At 40.6% G+C, this 23,602-nt stretch overlaps 1 protein-coding gene across 3 annotated transcripts in view; it reads right to left on the reverse strand.

The window, feature by feature from the left end:
* Nucleotides 1-23,602, reverse strand: part of cacnb4a (calcium channel, voltage-dependent, beta 4a subunit) — a 34,133-nt gene that overhangs the window by 4,822 nt on the left and 5,709 nt on the right. The window contains exons 1-9 of one of the 3 annotated variants that reach the window (XM_026144580.1): nt 20,450-20,839; nt 8,878-8,997; nt 8,022-8,144; nt 5,536-5,663; nt 4,719-4,798; nt 4,503-4,522; nt 3,508-3,588; nt 255-313; nt 57-166 (exon numbers count right to left, since the gene is read on the reverse strand). In XM_026144580.1, the coding sequence (XP_026000365.1) occupies nt 57-166; nt 255-313; nt 3,508-3,588; nt 4,503-4,522; nt 4,719-4,798; nt 5,536-5,663; nt 8,022-8,144; nt 8,878-8,997; nt 20,450-20,494 (766 nt within the window). In that variant the 5' untranslated portion in view covers nt 20,495-20,839. Of the gene's footprint in view, nt 1-56; nt 167-254; nt 314-3,507; nt 3,589-4,502; nt 4,523-4,718; nt 4,799-5,535; nt 5,664-8,021; nt 8,145-8,877; nt 8,998-20,449; nt 20,840-23,602 lie in introns of those variants that run through there. The other 2 variants (XM_026144578.1, XM_026144579.1) reach the window with 2 other exon arrangements.

Genomic DNA, 23,602 nt, shown 5'->3' on the forward strand with positions numbered 1-23,602 from the left:
GCTCCACATCACCTATAAGAAATGCGCATCATTGAGTGAGTTTCCTGTAGCTTTACCAAGGCTGGAGCGGGTGTTGGATCTCTCAATGATGGCCCTCTTACTGGGGTTGTTTAGTACTGACCTCTTGGCCAACGATATGTCAGCTGTTACCCTCGTGATGGATATCCTGGAACAAAAACTGTACGCGTCACACAGAGCACGGCCAGCACCTCGATGCAGTATATGACAGACTCTGCTTCGCTTTCACTGCTCACCTCCCATCGAACCTGTGCTTCAGGAAGTCAAACAGCGCTTTCTGCATCATGTCGGTGACCTGCAGTAATGGGGAGCACAGAAGGCGGCGCAAATAACATGGACATGGGGAAAAGAGGAAGAAGAGAAGAATAGATTAAAACATTAATCTAATTAAAGGCAGGGGGAATAGGGAAGGCTGTCAAACTTGTTACTGTCACGGTCCCCGAGTCTTGCACCTCCCTGAGCCTGGTTCTCCGGGAGGTTTCTTCCTGTTAAAAGGGAGTTTTTCCTTCCTTTCCCACAGACACCAAGCGCTTGCAGATAGGGGGCGTTGTTTGATTGTTGGAGTTTTCTCTGTCTTATTGTAGGGTTTTGCCTTACAATATAAAGCACCTTTCTGTGTTCGCCTGTCTTGTCTTCTTGTCCTCCTCTGTGCCAAGTAAATTCTATTACCCTGTTCTGTTGTGTCCCACTTCGTGTTTTATTTTGGTAATGGTTGTCCTCTGCATCTTGCAGTGAGTGTTACTTCCCCTGTCTCATATGCTATTGTCTTCAGCTATGTTTAGAGCTGCACCCGTTTCCTGGTCATGCACCACTTCTCGTCTATATATTATGTCAGTCTCCTCTTGTCCTATTTTACATTGTTTGCATAGTTGTGTGTTCTCTAGCATTGTTTTCCATGTCCTATAACTACCCTGCACTGCTATTTAAAGCACTTTGAGTGATCAAGCAGAGTAGAAAAGTGCTATATAAGAATCAGGCTATTTACCATTTGCTAACCAGTAGTTAATCTCTGAACTTCAGCATTAAAAGGCTCGCTTTAAGTTTAACTTCAGCATCCACTTGTCTGCCTTTGAGTCTGCAAAATTATCCACTACCCACACAGCACACCCAATGGCAGTACCAAGCAAGCAAAAGGTGGCTATAGAGGCTCATAACATGAGCAATTTTATGCAGCTATGGAGCAGAGCAGGCAGTAAAAGAAGCTAGCCCCCCATTATTCATTCTGATGGTCAGTCTCTGGCTGAGCCACATTTTTACATTACACACTTGACCAAGCTATAGTCTACCCTGTGAAAAGCTTTTTTTTTTTCCCATCCTGGCTGATGAACGTGGGTCACATTAAATAAAGCGATCAAAAGCTTCAGTGAGCGATGTCGCAAAGACGAGTGCACAGGTGATAAATTTGGGGCAATCCCTCGGTGTAGCTTTGAATATATAGGCTTGGCTGGTGAACATGCTTGCAGCTCTGAGGCCTTGAACTGAAACAGAAGTTTAAGTTCACAAAGTTACCCTCAAAGACATACACTTATACTTCCCAAGGTCTTTGACTCAGAAAAGAAATACATGGATTCGTGAATAAAATCAGGCAAAGGCGACTATTCGATTGTGCCAGTTGTCGCTCTAAATTGGTCAAAGTACACTGACAGTCACATTGGGTTGACAGGGGCTTCATGGCCATTGGGCTGTAACACAAAGCAGTTGTAAGGAATAAATAGTCCTATTAAAATGTCAAAATACATAAATGCTCTACTCACATTTGAGGTTCTTATTTAAATTTACTTAAAGGGACAGGTGAGGAAAAAGAAACATTTTCCGTAGTGCTCTTTATCCATCTATATTACCACTTTTGAAGATATTTAGTCTCCCCTAAAGACTATGAAGTGTACATATGCCATGACGAGAGGTCACACTTGTGTAACTGTGTAAGCTGTTCCATAGTTTTGGAGCTGAGGTGCTGAGGTGTGAGTCCCCCTTTAGATGGGTGCCAAGAAAATCCTTATCTGTGGACCTTAAAAACTGGTTTGGAGAATAGGGGTGAAGTAGATCAACAACACAGAGCCTCACCTCATTTAATAATGGGGTGATATGGGAAGATTTATGAGAGTGAGTTAAAAGCCTTGCAGTAGCATTTCGGGGAGATGTGAGGTCATTAATAGATGCTTTAGACAGACATGAAAACAGTGCATTACAATAATACAAGTTGCCTGTATTTTATGTCACAGTAGTAGATAGTAGACAAGAAAGTTGGCTGTGAGCGAGGGGCAATGACACATAGGAAATGGGCGGAATCAAACCCAGACCTCTGCCGTGCATATGGATCACTTACTCAACCAAATGAGTTTTAATTTTTTAAAGGAATTTTCAAAGTGCATCTTTTTGTGCAACAGTACAACTGCACAGAGCTTCATGCAACCTTGAAATATTGCATGTGACACCTATTAATTACCACGTGATTACATGTTAACTCTGTGGCACTGGCAAAATAAATAAATAAATAATATTATTGCTCACACATAAAAAAACAAAAAAAACCTGTAGGGTACTGCATGAACAGATAAACTACAGGTTTGGGACATGAAAAGTATCTCAAGGCATGGTACACATTATTTTATGTTTCTAATTTCAAGCGATGCTCCACTTTTTCAGACTGATGCAGTTTAACCAGAAGGTTGTTACCACGGCAACACCAGGATGGGAGACAAGGACTGTGATTCCATGACAACTGACTTCAGCACTCCCACCTTCCACAGCGTCCTTGGCCTCCTTTATGCTTTGCACTGTCGTTCCAACCAATTATCAACGAGCAGTTTGGATTTGGATGCTGTTACCCCGGGAACGCTCATCGCAGAATGAATTAACTGGGATTGAAATTCAGTAACTTACAACATGATGTAATATTCATGTAAGGCATGAGTCTGCATGGCCCATATGGACGCATGTTAAGGCAACTCGCCCTGCTGAGTTCTTTATCCAATAGATTTAAATTCCCGTTCCTGTCCAATAAAGATTGCAGACATGGTCTGAGGTAATACTTGGTTGCCTTCTTTGTTCACTCTGACTGATGAAGACACACTGCTGTCGAAATGTCAGCCTGATTGCACAATTAAAAGCTGTGAATTCATCAGCATGCTCCAGCCCCTTCTGTCCTTTCAAAGTTTGCTCACACTGGGAAGCACTCAATACAGTATTCTGCTGTAAAACGAATGTCACGCCACAGTCTTAGATTAAGGATGTCCTCACTAAGTAACAGTGAATTTGAATGAAGAGCACTATCAGACTTGTTATTTCCAAAGTGTTACTTGTTTTTAATAGGATCCCATAAGGATACTGAAGAATCTGCGTCTAGAACAAAGGACTTCTGAGTGGTCTCTTTCACCAGGACTAGTGAATTCATCCTTCATGATAAAAACGACTCATTTATTTGTTCATCTTTTGTGGAGGAAAAAAAAGGCAGAGTCAGCCTGCTGGAGGAGCAGCAGTCTTTCTTACCTCATAACCTTTCAGGGAGGGTCCCACCAGGACAACTGGCCTCATGGAGGGAACCACGTCATATGGCGGAACATGCTCAGCCTGGAGGTCCAGAAACACAGAGATAAAGTCAAGCTCTAATATTTTTAGCATTTGTTTCCTAAAGTCTGAAAGCAACCCAGAACTCTCCCAGTGTGTCTGAGTGTAAGTGGAGAAATGCTTTAACCAGTGCCAGCACCAATCCAGAGAAAGATGTTGAAATCAAAGATTTTAAACAACTTCTGCTTCGTCAAAACTGTGAATTAAAGATTAAATAGTAGTAAACACTGATGATGTAAAACCTGCTCTGAAGTTCACAACCTTAACTGGATGGTTGGGAATTTTTCCTTCCCACTGTTGGGTTTTTCTCTCTATGTATTATTGTAGGGTCTACCTTACAATATAAAGCACCTTAAGGTGACTGTTGTTGTGATTTGGTGCTGTAAAAAAAAAAAGAGAAAAAAAGGAAGAAGAAGGTAGAAACTGATAAACTAACATATTATAATTAATACGATTAAATGACTAAGAATGCGGTGAATCAATTTAATGGTCGTATTAATTGTTTATGTAAACAAGGGAAGATCAAGATAAAAGAAAATATAAGATAAAAGACAAAGAACAGAGAGAACAGTGTCTGTAACGAGGAGGCGTCCTCTTCATTTGAGATGCAGTCAAGCAATTTCTTCCACTTTTTTAAGAAAGTCTTGGATCTTATGCAGGAGTGGTTGGTGTGTATTTGATCACACTGTCTCCAGCATGGCCGATGTGACTGGCATCATTTGCTCATAGCATAAGGTTCCAACACACTTTAATGTTAAATAAAAAGTTTGCCAAAATTACAGAGTAATCTCCACCGTCCATATATGTACGCAATGTATAGATCTGGTCTTTTGTTTTAAAGGGACACAAAGCCTTTTTCTAATAACTGACGGTTCACCTTTAATTACATAAATAAGCAAATAAGCTGTCACACTCACCACTTTCTGTTTCTGCTTTCCTGAAAAAGAAGAGAAATGTGTAGTAAGTGCACACATTTCTATCAGCTATGTTAAAGCCTTATTTTACTACAAAAGGTTAAAAAAAGATGCTCCTACTGATACACAGATATAACTGCAAAGCAGAAGACAAGACCATCCCTTGTGAATCTAACCGTAGCATTTGCTATTATAAATAACCGGATCTGTGCAACCAACCTGCAGAGTTTGGGTTTGGTTTGAACGTTCCTGACACCATCTCTCCCAGACTGGAGGAGGAATTCCCACTGGATTTACTGCTGGATGGATAACACCGGATAGAAAGAGCAGTGTTACTGTAAAAGCTAATGGGATGATTTCATCTGTCACCACCACCGCCCACGAATAAACTCACTATCTCCTACAGTCATAAACTGCATATTATACTATGATGTTGGATTTAAATCCAAGAACAAAGAACTGGTGAATCAGTGATGTGTCTGTAAAGTAAGGCAGACTTCTACTGAAAGATATAAATACATACAAGACAAAAGCGATTGCATTAATCAACGACTGGCGTGCAGTTTGTCGATTGTTCTTTCACTGTAAATATATATGACCTAAATATGTCATCATTTTTCTTTCTGTACTATTGTGATTACATGGCTTTGTGATAGAAATCACAAAGTACCTCACAGTGACAAGTGCTTTTTTTGTATTTTATGGTAACTGCGAAAGGATAATAGTACTCAGCACCATTAATCGTCTCGGTGACTACAACCCAGCATCCCATCTGATGGAAAATTCTGTGGTGGCTCTGATCCAGGTATACCTCCGAGAGCCTGGACCACACAGCACAACTTGGATTTCATCCACCTGACATCCTGCTTATCTGCCAGCCTCTACTCATCCCTAAAGTGGCTCGCTCTCAGTACAATCCCAAACCCTTCAAACTCTCTTTATCCCCTTTGATCCATGTCTCTTCTCTGCAATATCTGTTGCTGCTGCTGACGCCTTCGCTCTGCCGCACTCATCCAGCCCTCCTCCTCCTGCTCACCCAGGGAAGCGTCCTCTCTTCTGTTCCTGTTGAAGGCGGATGTTCTCCAGCTTCAGTGGGCTGGGAATGAACCCAATGTCACAGCCCTCTTTCACCAGGCGTCCAATCCACCAGTCATTGTTGTATTTCTGAAAAACAGAACGAGAAAAGTCTCAGCGACAAAATCCCAGAATTTAAATTAGTCCTTAAGAGTAATCCATTGTAATTAAGTGAATTTCCTCTGTATCGGTATGCAATACAGCGAAACAGCTTCCACATTACAAATATCTCTGTCCATAAAGATACCTTTATCACTGTTCATGCTGTAATTACAAATAACAGTGTTCAGTAGACTAACACAAATATTTCAGAACGCTGTGTACTAATAATACAAAGTACAGACTAGAGATGGACCGATCCGATATTACGTATCGGTATCGGTCCGATACTGACCTAAATTACTGGATCGGATATCGGAGAAAAATAAAAAATGTAATCCGATCCATTAAATATCACGAAAGCACCTCACAAAACTTGCAACACGCCGTAACTCACCTCAGAACGTCGGAGCAGTATGCATCACGTGATAGAGCAGCTGTGGCATGCGGGACCTGTCGGTGGTCTGGATAGCATTTGGAGCTTCGCTAGCAACCTGGCATTTCATCTCCGACAAAGTTATCCCCGAGAGAAGTAAAGCAAGTGTGTAAGTCCATCTCTGAATGTTTGTAAAGCATTCCCACGTTAAGCTTAACGAGCGACTGCCTCTCGCTGCTACTTCAATCGTGAAACTGCTAATGATCAGCTGATCGGCTTTTCTGTCGCGAGTCCGTGTCTCTAGTTTGTTTTTGGTCCACTTTGCGCCAGAAAGAGCAAACCAGAGGCTGAACAACAGCAGCACGTTTAAGCTTGATAAGCTGTTGTTAGAATTTATTTAATATTACTTTCTACTCCAGGATCTTTTTCTACGTAGCTGACGCTGGTAACTGTGCAGGGGCGGATCTAGCAAAGTTTAGCCAGGGGGGCCGATAGGGCATTAACTGGGAAAAGGGGGCACAAAGACATACTTTTCTTTCTTATTCTCATTTAAAATGTCTAGCTTTTAATAAATAATTATCTGACACCCAAAGTTTTAATTTGAGGTAAAATGAATAGAAGTCAATTACTGTATATAGTGACTATTAAGTCTAATATATATACCCTAGTAAGCTATAGTACTTTTTCCTTTGGGAAGGTACCATCTGTGCAGTCTGCAATTTTGTTGAAGAAAGCTGTTGAATCTATTTAATATTTCTTGAAAAATAATTGATTTCTGTGCATTTTTTTTCACACTGCATCAAATTAAGGTTGATTACGTTGATTAAGCATCATGAGGTGGAGTGTGAGGGGTGGTTCCCTATTTTTTATTTATTTATTTTTGTTGTTGCTGGGAGTTGGAACCCTATTAGTTAGGTTGCTTAATATTTATGCTAAGTACTCTTTAAAATACCAGAATAGGGAGGATGGTGTAGGTCTAAGTTTATTAGAAAGACAGGATCCTTTTTTTATTGGCTGGCTGGATTTCAGTCAGGGCAAACAAATAAAGAACGGTCAAACTGACCTTAAAGCAGACTGCTATTTCTGCTTTTACAGGCGTCTATGATGAGACACATTAGTGAGCCCTGCACCACACCAACTGTACAAAACCAGAACATCAACTCATCCGGCTCATGATCCAACTTAAGTCACAGGTTGATGTTTTGTGTGTCCAGACAGAAAGTTGTATTGATTTGCTTTAACTAGTTGTTGTGAGAAGCCTCACAAACAATCATATCAGGACATATTAATGGAGTTTAACTCAAATCTAAGGAGTGGCAATTTTTGTGGAAATGGAAAAGCGCAGGTAAAGATGATAGAGAGTGTATTTACTACAAGGCCTTGTTCAGACTATCAGCTTATATATGTTTTTTGCCCCCACATACAATAGAATCACAGCAAACTACGCTCCTGCTCCTGGATTCAAACTCTTAACAGCTTAACAGGAAGCAATGTATGAAACTGGGAAGAACAAGTTTCATACAGCCTGTGCACACACAGCAAAAAAAAACAAACAACTTGTTTGCAGGCACTTTGGGGGAAACCTATGTGATGGAAAGCTGCATCTTAATCATGGCTATATAGCTACAGATGCTCAGGTTGTTACCATGACAACCCATACAGATACATTAATGAAATCTGGACGCACATTCAGTCTGTTAACTTAAAAGCTACATTTTGAGCATAGCTCTTTTTATGAATATCAGATTAACTTGTGACTCTTTTCTTGGCTCTTGCAATGAAAAAAAAACAAAAAACAGAGATAGGTCACAAGCTCCATGATGGGAAAAGTTGTTACACAGAGAGTAGCAAAATAGCTAACATGAAACTCTTTGTTTAGTTAAAAAAAACACTTTCTCCTGTGGTTAAAAACTAAACTGTGCAGGCTGAATTGAATCCCCCCCCTACAGTGCCACACCGCAACTGAATTGCACCTCTTTGATGTGGAGGAAGTCCTTGGCATCAAAAGATACAGCCGTGCCAGCCACGGGAACATCCTCATCCAGCGCACCACAGTAACTGACATTGGTCTTCACTGCAAACGCAACTGCTTTAGTCTGCAAGACAGAAAGGAGGGACGAGTTTTTGTAGCAATAACCATGTATATTAGCAGTGAATAATTTGGTTCAGACAATCACAGAATGTGACATTTTGTACAGCATGTGCTGTACACACCATGTGTGATGCTGGAGCACCATCGTGCTCCAGCATCACACATGCAGAACGAATGGCCTGCAGTGAGGGGTGGGCACTGCTGAAGAGAAGCTATTTTAGACCTCCTGACAACAGTGGCTGGAAGACAGCATCAGTAGTGATCACACCACATCTACAGCAGGTAGCAGGGAAGCCTCATACCAAGGCCATAAAACCAAAGTATTATTATTATTATTATTATTATCATCATCATCTGCTCCTGCGCAGTGAATGAAGTGATCAAATTGAGTGATCTTAATGCTTAACTGTTTAATTTCACCATTATTTCCTAAACTGATGAAGTAATAAGTGTCACGGGTGTTTTCCTAATGTTAAAGGCTACATTTCACTGAAGTACTTAATTGCATTGTTGTGTTTGTTTCATGTAACTTATTTACGGTGTGAATGTTGGCACACGGTGTCACTTTTACAATGTTGAAAACTGTAAAAGTTCAGAAACAGTATGGCAACCTTTACACAGCCATTAACACAGATTAGCAGGGCAACCAGTGATGCAAAATCCTTTTTTTTTTTTAATGTGATATACAGCCAGTTATGGTGCTCTGTTACCCATAAACAGCTCCTAGTGAAACTGACCTTTGCTCTCTCAAGCTGAACAGTGGCCTGCTGCTCCCTCTCCTGCCGGCCGCCCTCCTTCTCCTCCTCCAGGGACACATCTGAATCAGATGGTCGGCTTGTGTAGGAATCAGCTGAGCCCTGAAGAAAAAGAGTACACAAAACGTGGAAACAAGCCAATAGCACAATAGATGCAGGTACTAAGGATAAATAACCACATGGTGACATAACTTTCTTTATGCCCTCCAGATTAAATGTGACATCTTTGTTGTGCAATTTCATGTGTCCTGCACAGACAGATGCAGGGCTTGGCAAGAGCCTATTTCTTAAAAATATAGAGACAAAGAGATTTTTATGGAAACCCAGGTGTGTGTGTGTGTGGGTGGGGGGGGGGGGGGGGGGTCATATGTGATTAGTTGAATTACTTTCCATGCAAGATCAAAGGCTGACCCATTCTAAGATGACGGTTGCATGAATAGCTGAAAAGATTCAGAAGCTATTTTTTATTTCAAAGGATGAAATCGAAACAGACCACGGCAGACCGAATACAAATGTCAAAAATCTTTTATTCCCTTGAAAAAAGGCTCATTTGAAAAAAAGGCTCGTTACTATCACAGTAACATAATTTCAAGTAAAAGTGACCAAAAAAAAGGACATTTGAATAATATGATGTTCATCTCTTATTTTCTTAGGGGTAACGCACTATTTAAGTCATAAGTATTGTTTTAAAGGAATAGTAAACAAATGCTCCCACCCACCATCCTTCTCAGATTTGGAGGAGAAAACTAAAACAACCTTCAGTCATGCTTTTTGTTAAAAGAAATATAACATTCAATTTATGAAATATAATACATCACTTATTTTGCTTTATATGGTTCATAGGCTCCCCCCCTTTTATCAGGCCAATGGTAGGTCCAATTCAGGTGCATAATCCTAGCTATAGTGGCCACTTTAGCATCAGACAAGGCTGGCTGCCATAAATCTGTGTTGAGTATAGGCTGTCAATTAACTGTCTACCTCAGCTGTCAATATAGCAGGTGTTCATATCTATTTACTCTGAAACTTTTCACTCTTTGTGAAAAGAGTCTGATGAGTCAGTGAAGCTCACTTCTGTCAGATGAGAGTTAGAAACTGAGGATAGGTCTCTTATCTTAATTCTGACAGGTAAGTTCAAGTTAAAATATTTCTTGAAACTAATTTATTTTAGTTTTTTTCTGTAACTTTTCTAATTTTATTAATGTCCACATTTTTGCTCCATACTGTGTTTTTCCTATACAGACACCAGGAAAAGTAGAAATTGTGCATGGTAAATATAAGGTTTGGGGGATTAATCGATAGAGACAGTTGAGAGAGGCGCCAAGTACAGGAAGAGATAGCAAGGTCAGTTGGTTAGCTCAACCCAGGGATTCCCTCCTTGGGGCATCAGTACCAATGTGGTATTTTTGTGTCGCCCCTTTTACCATATTTGGGTTTGTGGAGAGTTTCAGGCTAATTCTTGTCTGGCATTATTCTTAAGTATGTGTGCCTGTATATAAATATAAAGTCTGCTTCAGGCTGAAGATCAGTTTGATCACATGTCATAACTGTCACTCTGCAGCAGAGTCAGTGTTGGGCATTTTAACTGCTGGGCTAGAGGAGCAGTAAAAACACCCACCCACTTATTCAAGGCAGATAAAATGATTGTGAACTACAACAAGAGCAAGATTCTGACCAACTAGCTGAAAAAAAAATGTGTCAACATAATTTGAAACAACAGTGAATGCTCAGCTGGGAAGCACATTTTCCCACAGCAGAGAATTATTACAACATCATTGCACTCAACAGGCTCCAGGCATCAAATACAGTGCGCTGCCCATCCTGCAGTGAGGGAAGCACACTGCAGGATATTTTGCACAGCTGATATTTTGTCCTCCCTTATGGTATTAAGAAGGATTAAGAAGGAATAATTACTGAAGCAATTTGCAAACTTGATTTGGTGGGAGAGAACATTTCACTTGTGTGAAGCAAGTTCTGTGGGAGGAAAAAAGTGCTTTTGAGTTCATAGACACAGCAAATAAATTGCCAGCTGGCTTGGTGAAACAGATCGCATCTGTGTTGCTGTTACAGTAGCAATAAAGGCAAAGAATGGCAAAATGGTGTTTTGCACCAAAGAGCTTATGGATAAGTTCAATTTAAATGGAAACTGGGGCTGATGTTCTTGTAACAGCCATGCACTAAACAATAAATCTTTTTGGGTGCCAGACCTCACCAGTATCCTGACTAGAGTCATTACAAGGTTCCACCAAGAGCCTGTCGCTACTACTGCTAATCAACACCAGCAAAGCTCTAGTAATACAAAGGATGGTTTGGACACCCCACCAATAAAAGGCATCCTATCCATTGTGACTTACATCTGTGATTCACTGGGAATGTGTGGTTTTCCAGCAAAAGGATCGTCTAAGATCTATGCAGGCCATAGCACAGCTAGCATGATTTAATTCTTGATAAGCAGTGGTCCAATTCAATGCACAGTTGATTTGAAGTTGCCCAGTCTCCAGTTTGTTCCTGTTACCTGTCTGCTTACTTGTTGGCTACCCTGCAAGCCTCTGTGCCACACTTCTGGGAATAAACCATTTAAAACTATTCCTGCCTTCCTGAATATTTAAGGTGACTATATCAGCTTAATGCTATAGGCTCATGAGAGTGAAACAAAAAGAACACACTTCTTGCACATGAGTTGGGATAATGGACCTGGAATACAAACCCATCAGTCATAACAAGTGCTTTCAGCCACAGTGTACAAGGCCTCTATTTTCAAACAGGGCTGACTTATAGTTTGCTTACACTGTCAACTCACAGCAGTAATGCAAATCTTGGCTCTGAGGACGTCACCTTTGGCTGACCGGTACTGTTACTGTTTGTAATGCCATGTGGGAGAACTGGCAACAGTTCAATTTGCTACAACTGCACCATGGCAGAACAGAGTGCTTGAACACTGTGAAATCTTTTAATTATAGTGGTAATATAGTTTTTGAATACACTGAATTTTATGCAGTTGAAAAATGCATTGGTGAAAAAGTGTTTATTTTGAGTTAAAAACAGACTAGTTAACAATTACAGGGACAAATAGAGGAGTTACTAAACATTAAAAATACCAATATGTGACCAAAAACAGACACTCACACACTCCAGAGATATGGAGGTTATTAGGTTACATGGTTGTTATTGATTATCTGTAGGTGTGAATGTTTCTCTAACTCTCTGTGTTAGCCCTGGGACAGACTGGTGACCAGTCCAGTTCATACCCCACCTTTCACCCTATGGCAGCTGGTTAAGCCCCCCTCCCCTGAGCTCTATAAGCGGAAGCAAATGGACAGATGGATGCTCCTGTTGATGCGCCAGGGACCAGTATTGGGCAGTTTCCAGGGTTTTTAACTTGGACCAGTGAGCAACCAGTCAGCCTTGCATACAACCCAGTCTACGCATGTGTAACATGCACACATGCGCAGCCACTAACACGGCGTTAGTGTAGACGCTCTTCACTGTAAGAGACAATGTAGAAGGGGCCTGTAACAGCAAACCTAATCAGACACCTGAATTATAACCTACCCAACTGAACATGGACATTTTAAGTTAAAAAGGCAAAGTAGCCAAGGCTAAAGCTAGCAGCCTCTGTATGAGCAAAGAATCAAAGCAGGCGAGAGGAAAATTATGGACACAAGTAAAACAGAGAAAAAGTCAATGTCCTGTTATGTGATGATTCAATAAAATGACTATATGTTACAATCCCTTATAGTGCATTCCTTCAAATGGAGAAAATCTTGAGGGATGGCTACTATGAGGAAAGGCAACCCGGAAACTTTACCAGCGGGACACGTCGTTGTGTGCCTCAAATTCACAGGGTGTTTCGGTCTTTTATCATAAGCTATTCTGCCATTTTTTAGTTTCTTTTTACCTTCCTTGGTTAGGTTTAGGGATTAGAAATCTGATCTAGATTATAATATTAAATATTTGGGACACTTCATCAGTAGTGGATGTAGATCCCATGAGATTATAAACATTACTAGAAATTGTTTATTTATAGAGGAAATTGTTACTTTAGCAACAAAACTATTAGAACCAAACCTTTGAACCATTTTGAATGCTGATATAATCCATGCAGTTTTAAAGTCTTGCGATAATTGAAATCAACTTTAATTTTGATAATGCTTTACAGTAACTGCCTAATTAAGCAATCAGAGGCATTTTCAAGATACTACTGCGACTGAGAAATGCTTCAAGGACTATTTTATATAAACAGCCACAGCATTTTAAAATCCTGTGTCGTCACTGTGGATAAAATAGTGATGTTCTAAACCAAAAAAGTCCAATAAATGGCCAAAGCAACATACTGTAACTTTGCCTTAGCAGACTTGAACAGTACTTGAGATCACAGCTAATATGTTGTTAAATTGAGAAGAAAACATTTACTGAGCAAAATATCAGTCAGTTACCCTCCTTTGGTCTTTGAAAAGCTTCCGAAAACAATCCAAACCCATACAGTAATCAAAATTATTGTAGGTGCAGATGAATAATTACATAAGCATGGACACTGGACACGTGTCTTACTAGCAGGAAAGGTCTAACTCAGTGCACTGTATTAGACTGCATAGAGTCTCTGGGGTTCAAATGTTAATTTCTGCTAATCAGTGCTTTCCATTCAGGGTAGAGGCAATGTACTATGTTCTGTGGCCTGCAGGCTGCTGTGCACACCCTTCTCTCCAGGGTCATGAGCCAGTTATTCTCCTTGTCACCAGCATTAAATAAGGGAAATGGCTGAATGATGAGACGGAACATAGCTGCTAAAATAGTTGCCACCAGCAATGTCAATATCATTTATGATTCACTGGCCTCACAGTTCATGTAACCCACCTGCCTGCAGGCATTAAAAAATCTCTTTATTTGCAAATCTGACTGCTTGTATCTGTCACTTGGACTATAGTTACAGGAACAAAGCACTACAGACATTCAGTTAACGCGTACTGTGAAAATGTTATGCAATATCTGAAAAGACGACTATGCTACCAAACCACGTGGTATGATGTAATGTATAATGAAGGAGTAATGACGTAATGCATGAATGTATTCATTCATTTTAATGACTTCTTTTCTTTCATATCGCTGTTCATCAATCAAAGCAGCTCATTTCCCACCATGTGACACATGAAACAACATGTGTCCTGATTAACATCAAAACAAATGAAGAAATATATGATAGCAAAACAAAATCCTTAAAAAGTGTCCATCCATCCATCCATCCTCCCTCTTCCACCATATCCCAGCTACCATAGGGCGAGAGGCTAACACAGAAAGACAGACAACCATTCACACTCACATTCACCCCTATGAGCAATTTAGAATCACCATTTAACCTAAGCCCACTAACAGCATGTTTTTGGATGGTGGGAGGATGTCAGAGTACCCAGAGAGAACCCACGCAAAAACAGGGACAACATGCAAACTCCACACAGAAAGGCCCCGCCCAGGTGGAGTTAAATATCTCCTTTCTAAACAGTTAAACAGTATTGTGCCCCGGAGTCGTCATGCCATCCATCCACTCAAAACAGAACAAAACTCAGAATATCATGTTCCTGTGTGTGCCAGAAATAAAGTCACAGAGAACAAACTAACACTCCGATTCTGTCTGTCAGCTTCATTCAGACACCATGATATTTAATAACTGGGGAAACTGTGAAAGCAGATGTCAGGAGATGATGAATGATTGAAAAAAAGGCCGATAATTAATACAATAAAACACAATACCTCATTTCAGTCTTAATACACGCTAATATTCATGTGAATGTGCTCAGTTACACCAGTTTAAATACAGACATGCCTTGTTGCTTCATACCAGTATGTCTCCAGCTCATCAACTCAGGCGGATTCAGCATTCAGTTCTGCCGAGTAGCCAGCTGGTGGATGTTCAGAGTCCTGCAGTTTCGGCTAAATGGGCTGAAAAACTGGACTTTAGCATAAATGTTTACCTAGCAGATGACAGGACAGTCTGTTCCCCCATGGATGCTGCCAGACGCTCTATTTAAAACAACCTATCCATGCAGGACAAGGACTGAAGAAGGAGGGTGCAGCTATGCCATATTATAAAAAGAGCATCATTTGTCTCATCTTAAAATGTCATATGTGGTGAAGAAAGACTTTTTGAGCAAATGTCAGAAAATAGTTTGTTTTGGGAATATCTTACTATCGTTGAAATATTACAACTAGATGCCAAACGCACACCGCTATTCCAGTTTCATCTTAAAATATGTGAAAGCTGTGATTCTTCACATATATATGACAACGATGGTGCAAAGCTGCAGGCAGCATGACACATGCTTATAAACCCTTGACTTCTGACTAAGGCGTGATGCACTGCTTCGAGGCCGTCGTCATCAAGATCATCTGGCATGACAAACAGAACTCTCGCTGCATGTGTATGTATGATATTACATATGTGTTATGTAATATAACACATGTGTAATTATGTTTTATATTAATGTAATTAACGTACATTAATGTAATTATTAACATGCTAATAATTGCACGTTAATAATTACATTGCACAGCATCTTGGTCAACTGAGGTTGTTTCAAATATGCTATATAAATAAACTTGGAATTGTCATGGTTTGCTAATGGGAGTGACTGATAATTCACTCCCATTGTCTTTCAGAATAATTCAGAATTGTCTTTCCAAACTTTTCCATCAAATGCATTTTTTTTTGTTATGCATTCATCTCTTGATATGTTTCATCTATCCATTTTCTGCTAATTCCTTTTCCAATTTAGGCAGTCTAACCCAGCCGTCTCAGGGTAAAAGCTCACAAACCCATACCACGTGGACACGTCAGTAGAGATACAGAACAGAACCATTCGAGCTAATGTTCATTTCTAAGGTTAGAATCACCAACCAACTTACCATGCATGTCTTTGCCCTGTTGGAGGGAGTCAGAGTACAAGGAGAGAACCCATGTGGCACATGGAGAACATGCAAACTTGACACAGAAAGGCTGAGCGGTGGATTCAGAATCGGGATATTCTTGCTGTGAGGGAACAGTGCTCACTACCGTGCCACCCTCTTTATGCTCACTTACCCCAGGAGGCAAGGAGGCTCACCCAACTGTTGTCAGGGATCGACTCGGGGGACAGTGGCAGATGGGGAGTTTGACTGGGTCAGTACACCTGAGAAACTTTGATGCAGGTTTGCTATGGTGAGCTCATGGAGGACACAAATCTCGCATGGAGCAGTAGACAAAATCTTGTTTGGATACTGATTTCTTCATATTTGTTTCTCTTATATTTCCATCCTGTCTGTCACTTGTGAAGCAGTTTGAAATGCATTCGATTATTTTTTAAAGTGCCTTAATTTTTTTAGTTGAATGTCTTTGTCCCCCATTTGCAACCTTTCAAAGAGATTATGAAAAGATGTGTTCCTATCCTGAATATGGCCTTTTTGGGAGCTTGAAGCATGGGTTTGGTGACTATCACTCCCATTGGACATCAAAAATTAAATGAAAATGTGTAACAGGGCAAAATGTGTAACAGGGCATTGGTACTAGAATAAGTCTTTGAAGTCAACCTGCCAGGCTGGACAGTGTGGATTAATGTCTTTGTCCAGGGCTTGCAGGTGTCTCCGCTAATGATCCATTCAGAGCCATGGGAGTCTTTGGTTGGTACAAATAACTGTTATTTACTGCCTCATTACAAATGAAATCTATAGCTGGAAGAGTGGAGAAAAAGAAATAAAACCACCACACTGCTGCCCACTGCAGAGTATCACCTGATGTATGTTTTTTTCTTTTAAAATAACAAACTACATCTTTTTGTAACACAGAATAATGTACATTTTATCTTCAACATGGAGGCTGGCTTTGTTTATAACATGAACCTATTGTTTTAAACAGTAGCTTTACTTTTACATTATATTATAATGTAAAATAACAGTTTATTTTTCATACCCTTGTGCACGTTTATTGGAAGCAATCATCTCAAAAGTAAGAATAAAAATCCAGTTGTTACTAGTAGTAGTGTTTTAAAATCAGGCCATATTACCTCAGATCCCTACATTTGCCACTTTACAAACCTGAAGTTATTAATGCATGACAAAGACGTCAGTCAACACAAGGCATGTCTAAAATTACTGTCATGCACATTACACAAGCAAAGACTCCTACCCCCCGCTTTTCGTTTCTGCACAAACTGTGGCTCATTATCGAAGTGTCAAGTGGCCGGTCTTGAGTCCGTCATGCCACACTCTAACCTTATCTGTCCAGATGCCGAAACTCAGTCCGTTCTCCCATCTCCAATCATCTTCCTCCCCTGACCTATGTGACTATCAGTCCCAGACTGTAAGACGAAAAGCATTCCCTCCTCAGCACACTCAGCTGGCACCAACACTGCATCCAGTAGCTTTAAGGGATAAACGTCTCTAAGTTCTTTGAAAACCTGGCCCACTTTGGGCCTTTAGCTCCTTGTGTACTCACTCTGTTAGATATACCTGTTCACTTGCTCATGAATGCAAATATCTGAGCAGCCAATTCAATGCATTTAGACGTCATCATAAATATCTTGTTGAAGTTAACTGAATTGAGCATGGCATGATTGTTGGTCGCAGTCTATGGGATTTTCCTACAAAACCATTCAATTCAATTTTATTTCTACAGCGCCAAATCACAACAACAGTCGCCTCAAGGCGCTTTATATTGTAAGGTAGACCCTAATACATACAGAGAAAAAAACCCCAACAATGATATGACCCCCTATGAGCAAGCACTTTGACGACAGTGGGAAGGAAAAACTCCCTTTTAACAGGAAGAAACCTCCGGCAGAACCAGACTCAGGGAGGGGCGGGGCCATCTGCTACGACCGGTTGGGGAGAGAGAAGGAAGACAGGATAAAAGACATGCTGTGGAAAAGAGCCAGAGATTAATAACAAGTATGATTCAGCGCAGGGTTTTGGGTATACACCTCTTGGGTTTACAGAGCATGGCCAAAAAAAGAGAAAATAGAGTATCGCCCTCAGTACCATCTCAGCACCCTTTAAATGCCAGAGTTTGCTGTACATTTTGCTTTTGCTTCCAACAGGATGTGTCCTGTCACAAAGTTCAAATAATTTCAAACAGGCTACTTTGCCATGAGTAAGTTCACTGTACTTAAACAGCCAAAAAGCCAATAGATCTCAATCCATGATGTATGCGGTGGAATGGGTGATTTGTTGACAGCGACTGCAAAAACTGTTTGATACTGCGATGTCAAACTGGACCAAAATCCATGAGCAAAGTTTCCAATACCTTTTTGAACCTGCCCCACAAAGAATTAAAACAACTCTGAAGACGAAAAATGGATGAAACCTTTGAGTACCAAGGGGTCCAGTGACTGTATAATGGAAAGACTTGGTTTAGAAATAAACAGTGTCTTCTTCAGGCGCTGCTTCCACGTTTGCACTACTATTTGCAATAGTAAAACTACTATGAGCCAGCGCAGAAGGTTTACTGGGCTTTGTGTTTTTCATAATACCTGTTATAAAGGTGAGTCATGCAGTGAACAATACTGTATGTTTGCAGAAGGGTAGAAAGTGGTTTACATCACTACCAGAAGCTAGGGAAGGACAGTGACTCTGCAAAAAAAGAATAATACTCATATGGAAGTTTCCACCAACTATGACTCTAAATATTACATCATCAGATAAAAATGGATCAAGGCCACAAAACGGAAAGTCCTGCATGTTCTGCTAAACATTTTTAAAATGGACCAAAAAGCTGCTTTCTGGGTAGTCTTGGGTAAAACACTTGTTCTGGATTTTTAATTTGGAGTGTTAATTTTACTTGACTAACATTTCTAGTGAAACTGTCCGAGGGCTGGAAAATGTTGAGCTTTGGAAAAGAAGGAGTAATCGTCAAAAAAAAAAAAAAAAAAAAGGTGGGAAGGTCATAAACGCCAAACACATAGAATATATTCGTGTGTCAAACAATGTCACTCCAAAACTCTTACTGAAAATAAGTCACACAAGAGAGCCTGCAGTTTAATATATGCTGGAAATGAAATGAATGACAAGTCTGTGTGACATTCCTGGCTTTAAAAAAACAAAACAAGCTAAAGATAAGTGCTGATAGCAAACCACAGGGTCAGTAAGGTCAAAGGTGTGTTCTGTGACGCTGCCAGTACAGCTAAATATGGAACAATGTGGAACACAGCAGCCCAACAGAGTGCATGAACAAGTTCTCCAGGTTTGATTTAATAGTACTTATTAAAGTACACAGAACCAAAGGCTGCCTGTATTGACAGAAATATTCATTGACTGATTCACTGTAATTGACCAGCAGGATCAAACGTAGTGTGTTTTTGACTTAGTAGTAATGAAGGACTGAATGGATCCAGTTTTATCCTGTATGAGACAGTTTCTAGAGAGTACTGGGATTTTCCCGAATCCATTTCCCGAGCAGTCTCACATGGGAGTAAACTGTCTTCAGGCTCATTAGTTATTCTGACGTATAATAATAATAAAAAATAAACATGTTATTTCTGGATCTTGCTGTACTATCAGCTAAGAGAGTAACTAAATTAAGAGAGTTATTTTGGGCACTCAGAGCTTTTGAGTGTAAGGCCTGAAATTTGAGTTTTTGGAAATAACTCCCAATGCAGGAAAGAAACAACAGCAAAGAGAAGCTACTAATACCACACCACCTACAAAACTTGGCACATAAAAATGAACACATTTTTCAAAGTCGCAACAAACAACAACGCAAACACAGAAGATCTCTCTGTATACGCTGCAGACAGGACAGAACATGCTAACTCTACTTTTTAGTCTTTATGAGGCAGCCGGTATCTCAGGTGGACTTATGGAAAGGTTCTGACAGATTCTGCCTCAGTGGGATTCCCTCCCTCCTCCCCACCCGGCAGCAGTTTCTATATTCCTTGCCTTTGTAAGCATTTTTCTCTGCTTCCGCAGATTTTTCTTGCTGTCTGCCTCTTTGTATTAAAGGTGCCTACGCACACTTATCTGTGGCAAAGATGAGAATTCCCTTAATGGCAACGTGTTTCTCGAACATAAAGGCATTCATGCTGCGAGTGACGAATGTAACAGTTGGCACGCATCAGCACATCAGCATCACGCAGATGGCCGTAGTGAATGCTGATTATGTTTGTTGGCCTTTTCAATAAACCATGATGATGTACAGTGGGGTTTGATAAAGGTGGAGGCACACAGGAATCATGCAGACGTGCTCACAATGCTCATAAACAGAGGCAAACAGCATGCATACCGGCCAGTCAGCCATACATGGTAAAGACAATACTTTTCAGCTTTGCAGACAGCCGGCCCAGACAGGAGGAGAACTGGCGTCCAAGCTGATAGTATCAGTGAGAAAACTGTATTTTTCTTTTTGACCGGTTGAGGAGACATGCACACAAATGCACACTCACACACACACACACCTTCCTCTAACTCCCCCGAGGTGAGTGCACGCTCAGCCCACTCAAGTCTCAACGCATTCTGTGGGAGTTTATGTATGGATCAAGCAGCCACGACGGAACAGAACAGCGTGGTTTACAAGTGCCAGACGCCACTCTCCACTCACCGCCTCCGAGTCTTCAAATCCATGAAGGTACAAGTTATCGTACATGGAGGAGTGAGGTTCCCAAAAATGAGCTCTTCAGTGCAAAAATAGTTCGAAACGGCTCAAGATCAACCTGTTCTGGAGAGGATGGATGATGAGGATAGGGGAGTGACAGAGAGCACCAGCAGTCTCTTCCTCCACATGAAGGTAGATGAAAAAGAACCCAGATCACAGAAGAACAACAGATTTATAAAAGAAAAGGGAAAAAAGCTGGAGTCCAGTCTTCTCCTAATGCTGAATTAGATGTTACTGCTCCCAGGTCAAACAAGTGTTGTTTCCCATTATAAGGCAAGCTTGGCTATCCCCAGAGGCTGAGCAGACCTGGCATTTCATCTGCCTTCCAAGCTGAGATTGCACGAGCCAATCCCTTCCCCAGCACTGGTTGATGACAGACGTGAGATGCAGGCTGCCGATTGGCCGATGCAGGCTCCAGTCAGCCCGGCTGGCTGTGAATAAGGAAGAGAGAAGAGAAAGAGGCGGGGGCGTCTGCAGCCTGAGAGCATCATTAACCAGCAAGCCGTGTCAATCCTGTCCTTGTATGTGAGCGTGAGGTAATCTTTCACACTAAACACCGACATTTAATTTGGCACATGCAGAACGGCAGCAAAGGCAAACAGCTGAGTGATGATACTTAGAACGAGAGGCAGACTCGATGCGATCGAGCCGCTGCTCCGCTACAAGGAGCGCCCGCGTCTTTACAGCTTCATGAACACACCGGAGCCGTAAAAATCAATCTGTAAATATCTGCTACAGGGAGAGTGATGGCAGAGGAGATCAATCAAGAAAAGCTAGAGAACTTCAAATCTACAGTTTGACACCTTTCATGGACAGCATCTGTTGCTATTATAACTACTTTACATGTGAAACAACAGTGCATTTAAAAAATATAGATTCCTATTTTAACCATCCCATAATTACCGCAGGATGTTAAGCTACAAATTAGATAAAGACTTTGAATTCATTGCTGTACAAAAGGTTTTCATTTGTGCAGCTGAAAGACTGTTTATTTTCAGAGTAAACACCTCAGAAATACAAACATACATGAAAATCATTAATAAGGTAAATTACCATTATTTGTTTTGCAATTCATATTTCCTTCCTTTGGCTTTGAGCTTTAAAAGAAATTCTTGATACTATTCACAATAATAATATAAATTTCCCTGTTAAAAATACACAGACACACACACGTTACACAAACTCAGCAATGATCCTACTCAAACAAGTTTGGCACTGGGACGTTGCCATTTGTTTGGCATAGTAGAGCAACAGCACCCTCTCTTGATCCGATAATGCATCTTCATCAACATCGCCACGCTTTTTTCCTTTTCCTTTTTTTTAAGCTTGCTCCGAACAAGCTCTTCCCAAAACATCAGATTTTTTTGTGTCTATCCTGCACGTATTTTAGTGGAGGCACAGAGCCGGGTGCTACATCCTCATCATTCATTTAGATATTGCTCTGTGTCTTTATTCTGCACAGCAGCTCCCAGCAGACCCCCTCTGGCCCGTGTGGAACAGTAGATCAAAGGGAGACCTTTCAGAATAAAGGTCATTTTATTCAGGCTGAAGCTGCATGAAATATCACATATAAGGGTGCTTTTTTTTTTTTTTTAAAGAAAGAGAGAAATAAAGAAAGATGGGAAGCAAAACAGAAAGAGCAAAAAGGGTGAAATATGCTTCTGGAGAAAAGTGGGTCCGAGCTGCCACGTAGATCTGGTGGTATAATTAGATATCACGTGTAACACGACAGCTCGAGCAACATTACCTTACTGAAAATAAACACATACGCACACAGGCTGCAAAAATGACAAGAAACTGAACTAATAATGGAACAAAGTGGATAAGAGAAGCACAAAGAGTTTGTGTTCTTACTCATATCTCGAGCTGTCACTGTCATCCATTTGAGTTCAGTTAGATCCTTTAAAAATCAGAAAACCTATCAGGGTAGAAACAGGTTGAACATGTGAGAACTCGTTTAGGCGTTTTATGTCTCCAACACACGCTGTGCCCAATCAAGAGACAAAATGTAACATCCCAGAGAAACAAAGTGCAAGAAATGTCAGACAAGCCAGAAAGGAACTTTAGTTTCTCAGCTAGAAAGGCACTCCAACTTGCTCCCACTCCTTTTGCCATTTTCTAAATTAAGCATGCAATCATTTCCAACTGATAACAAAGTACCTTTCATTTGTAATTTATGAGATTGTCTCCATCATCTACTCAGGAGGTGCTGACAAACTAGCGTGCAATACCAGCTGCGAGCGACGGCAGCGGTGGCTTGGCCCATCATGTAATTCACAAATTAAAGGCTGTTGAGTTTAGCCATGTGACCTACATAAGGCGGATTAGCAGTGTGAAGTCTCTTCCTTATCACTTTGCAAGCTGCAAGCTGAAAGATGAGGTTAAAGAGTTGCCTCTGTTTGATGTATCGTGAGTCGGCAAGGCAAATTAAATTTCTGGGACGGCATTATAGGTTTATCAATCTCACAATGAATTCAATCAATTAACTCTGCGAGCCTTACATTCATTCATGATTCCAAGATTTATTCATGTAAAGCAACGGAACAGATTTAGAGAATGAAAACACGACGATCCAGGACGTGAATGTGAGATAAGAAATTAATTCAGGCGACGTAACAGAGGCAGTCAGGAAATTCGGCTGTGACTAAGAGGTCATTTTCTGCTGAGAACATCTATTGGTCCACCAAAATTCATCACTGTACTCTTGTTGTGTCCTCAGGACATCTCAAAATAAAAGGTCTGCTACGTGTGAAACCCCTTTTCTTCCCGTCATTTGGATGTCAGCATCAACTGAATTAACTGTAAGTAAGAGACAGCTAGAGTAGGAATTAACTTGACCTAGGCTTATTAATTCCAACACCAAGAAAAAAAGATCATCTGTGCCTTCACCTTTGAACCATGATAAACATAAATTGCTTGGTTTGGGGTTTTTAAATATATACATATATGTTTATGTCTGTGTTATCAAGACAGACTGGTTTTAATAAGCTCAGAGTTCCCCAAATGACAATTATTCTGCTTTGAATAATTTAATTCAACATTATTTATATGGTGCCAAATCACAACAAGAGTTGCCTCAAGGCACTTTATATTGTAGAT

This window comes from Astatotilapia calliptera, chromosome 16 (genome assembly GCF_900246225.1).
Source record: "Astatotilapia calliptera chromosome 16, fAstCal1.2, whole genome shotgun sequence".
NCBI lineage: Eukaryota > Metazoa > Chordata > Actinopteri > Cichliformes > Cichlidae > Astatotilapia > Astatotilapia calliptera.